Genomic DNA, 1,260 nt, shown 5'->3' with positions numbered 1-1,260 from the left:
CCCCGGGAGCCCCCCAACCCCGGCCGGCCTCGCTGGAGGAGCTGGGCTACGAGTACATGGAGGTGGGCTCAGAGCCGGGGGGGCCCCCGGGTGCCCCCCCGGGCCGGGGCGGGCAGGACGAGGAGGACTATGAGTACATGAACAAGCAGCCGCGGCTGAGCCGCTCGCTGGGCAGCGTGTCCGGGGGGCCGGGACCCCGCCCCGAGGGCAGCCCCCCCCGCCACGACGGCTACACCGACATGCGCCCGGGGGAGACCCCCGCGCCCCCCCGCCCCGGAGGAGGAGCAGGGCTACGAGGAGATGGAGGCCGTGGTGACCCCGCGCTGCCCCGGCTGCCGCGGGCCCCCCACCCCCTGCATGAAGCCCCTGCGCAGCCTGGAGGCCTCGGACTGTGCCTTCGACAACCCCGACTATTGGCACAGCCGCCTCTTCGCCAAGGCCGATGCCCAGCGGACGTAGGGGACCCCCTCCGGCCCCCTCCCGGGTCCCCCCCAGGGCTGCTCACACTGGATATGAAGGATCCTCCCCGGGGCATGAACCCCGGGGAAGGTGGGCGGGGACCAGGGGGTCTCAGCCCGGTCTGGGGTGTACCTGCTCCCTCCCACCCTTTGCAGGGTCTTTTTTTGAGGGTGCAAGGCTGGGGGAGCTAATCCTGGGCCCCTCGAGGTGGTGGGGAGGGGGCAGCCCAGACCCCCTGAAGAAGGGGCTGGGTGGGGGTCAGGACCCCCGGGTCCCCCTCCCACCATGCCCGGGGGGTGTCCTCCGGCTGCTCCCCCCAGCTGAAGGTGCTCCCCGTGTGCTGAGGGTCCCTGCGGGGCCCGGGGGGGAGCAGCAGACGAGGTCAGACGGGATTTCTGAAGGACCCCAGACTCATTTTCGGGTTTCCCCATTCCCTGCTGGAACCGCAGTGAAGGTTTGGAGGTGTCCCTCCAACCCCCCACCCCCGCGGGGGCACCTCGAGGAGTGTCCCGCGGTCGGGGGAGGAGAGCACTCACTGCCCGGGGTGAGGGGGGTCGGCACAGCCGCCCCCTGCCCCGCTCCGGGCGGGGAGTCCCCGGGAATCCCTTTTCCGTGGTGCTTTCCCCGGTCTCTCGGGGGCTGCCCGGGGTTGGGGGGGTCAGCCCGGGCCCCCCCGCTCAGGGATCGCCCCCGGCGTCGAGGGGGGCGAGACGGGGCTGAATAAAGACAAAAGGGAATTTCAACACCGGAGTCGGTTCTGCGGCTCGGGGGGGTCGGGGAGGGGACACCGGGCGGGGGGGG

The 1,260-nt window shown here is 72.7% G+C and overlaps 1 protein-coding gene across 1 annotated transcript in view; it reads left to right on the top strand.

Annotated features, from left to right (window-relative positions):
• ERBB3 (erb-b2 receptor tyrosine kinase 3) overlaps positions 1–1,260 on the top strand; it is a 13,045-nt gene that overhangs the window by 10,522 nt on the left and 1,263 nt on the right. Inside the window, exons 28-29 of the mRNA XM_027669296.1 lie at positions 73–149; positions 597–615. Coding sequence (XP_027525097.1) covers positions 73–149; positions 597–615 — 96 coding nt within the window. The remainder of the gene's footprint in view (positions 1–72; positions 150–596; positions 616–1,260) is intronic.

Source organism: Corapipo altera, unplaced genomic scaffold, assembly GCF_003945725.1.
Source record: "Corapipo altera isolate COAL_440 unplaced genomic scaffold, ASM394572v1 223, whole genome shotgun sequence".
Taxonomy (NCBI): Eukaryota; Metazoa; Chordata; class Aves; order Passeriformes; family Pipridae; genus Corapipo; species Corapipo altera.
Note: the sequence above shows the minus strand (reverse complement) of the source record. Positions and strands in the feature narration are given on the sequence as shown.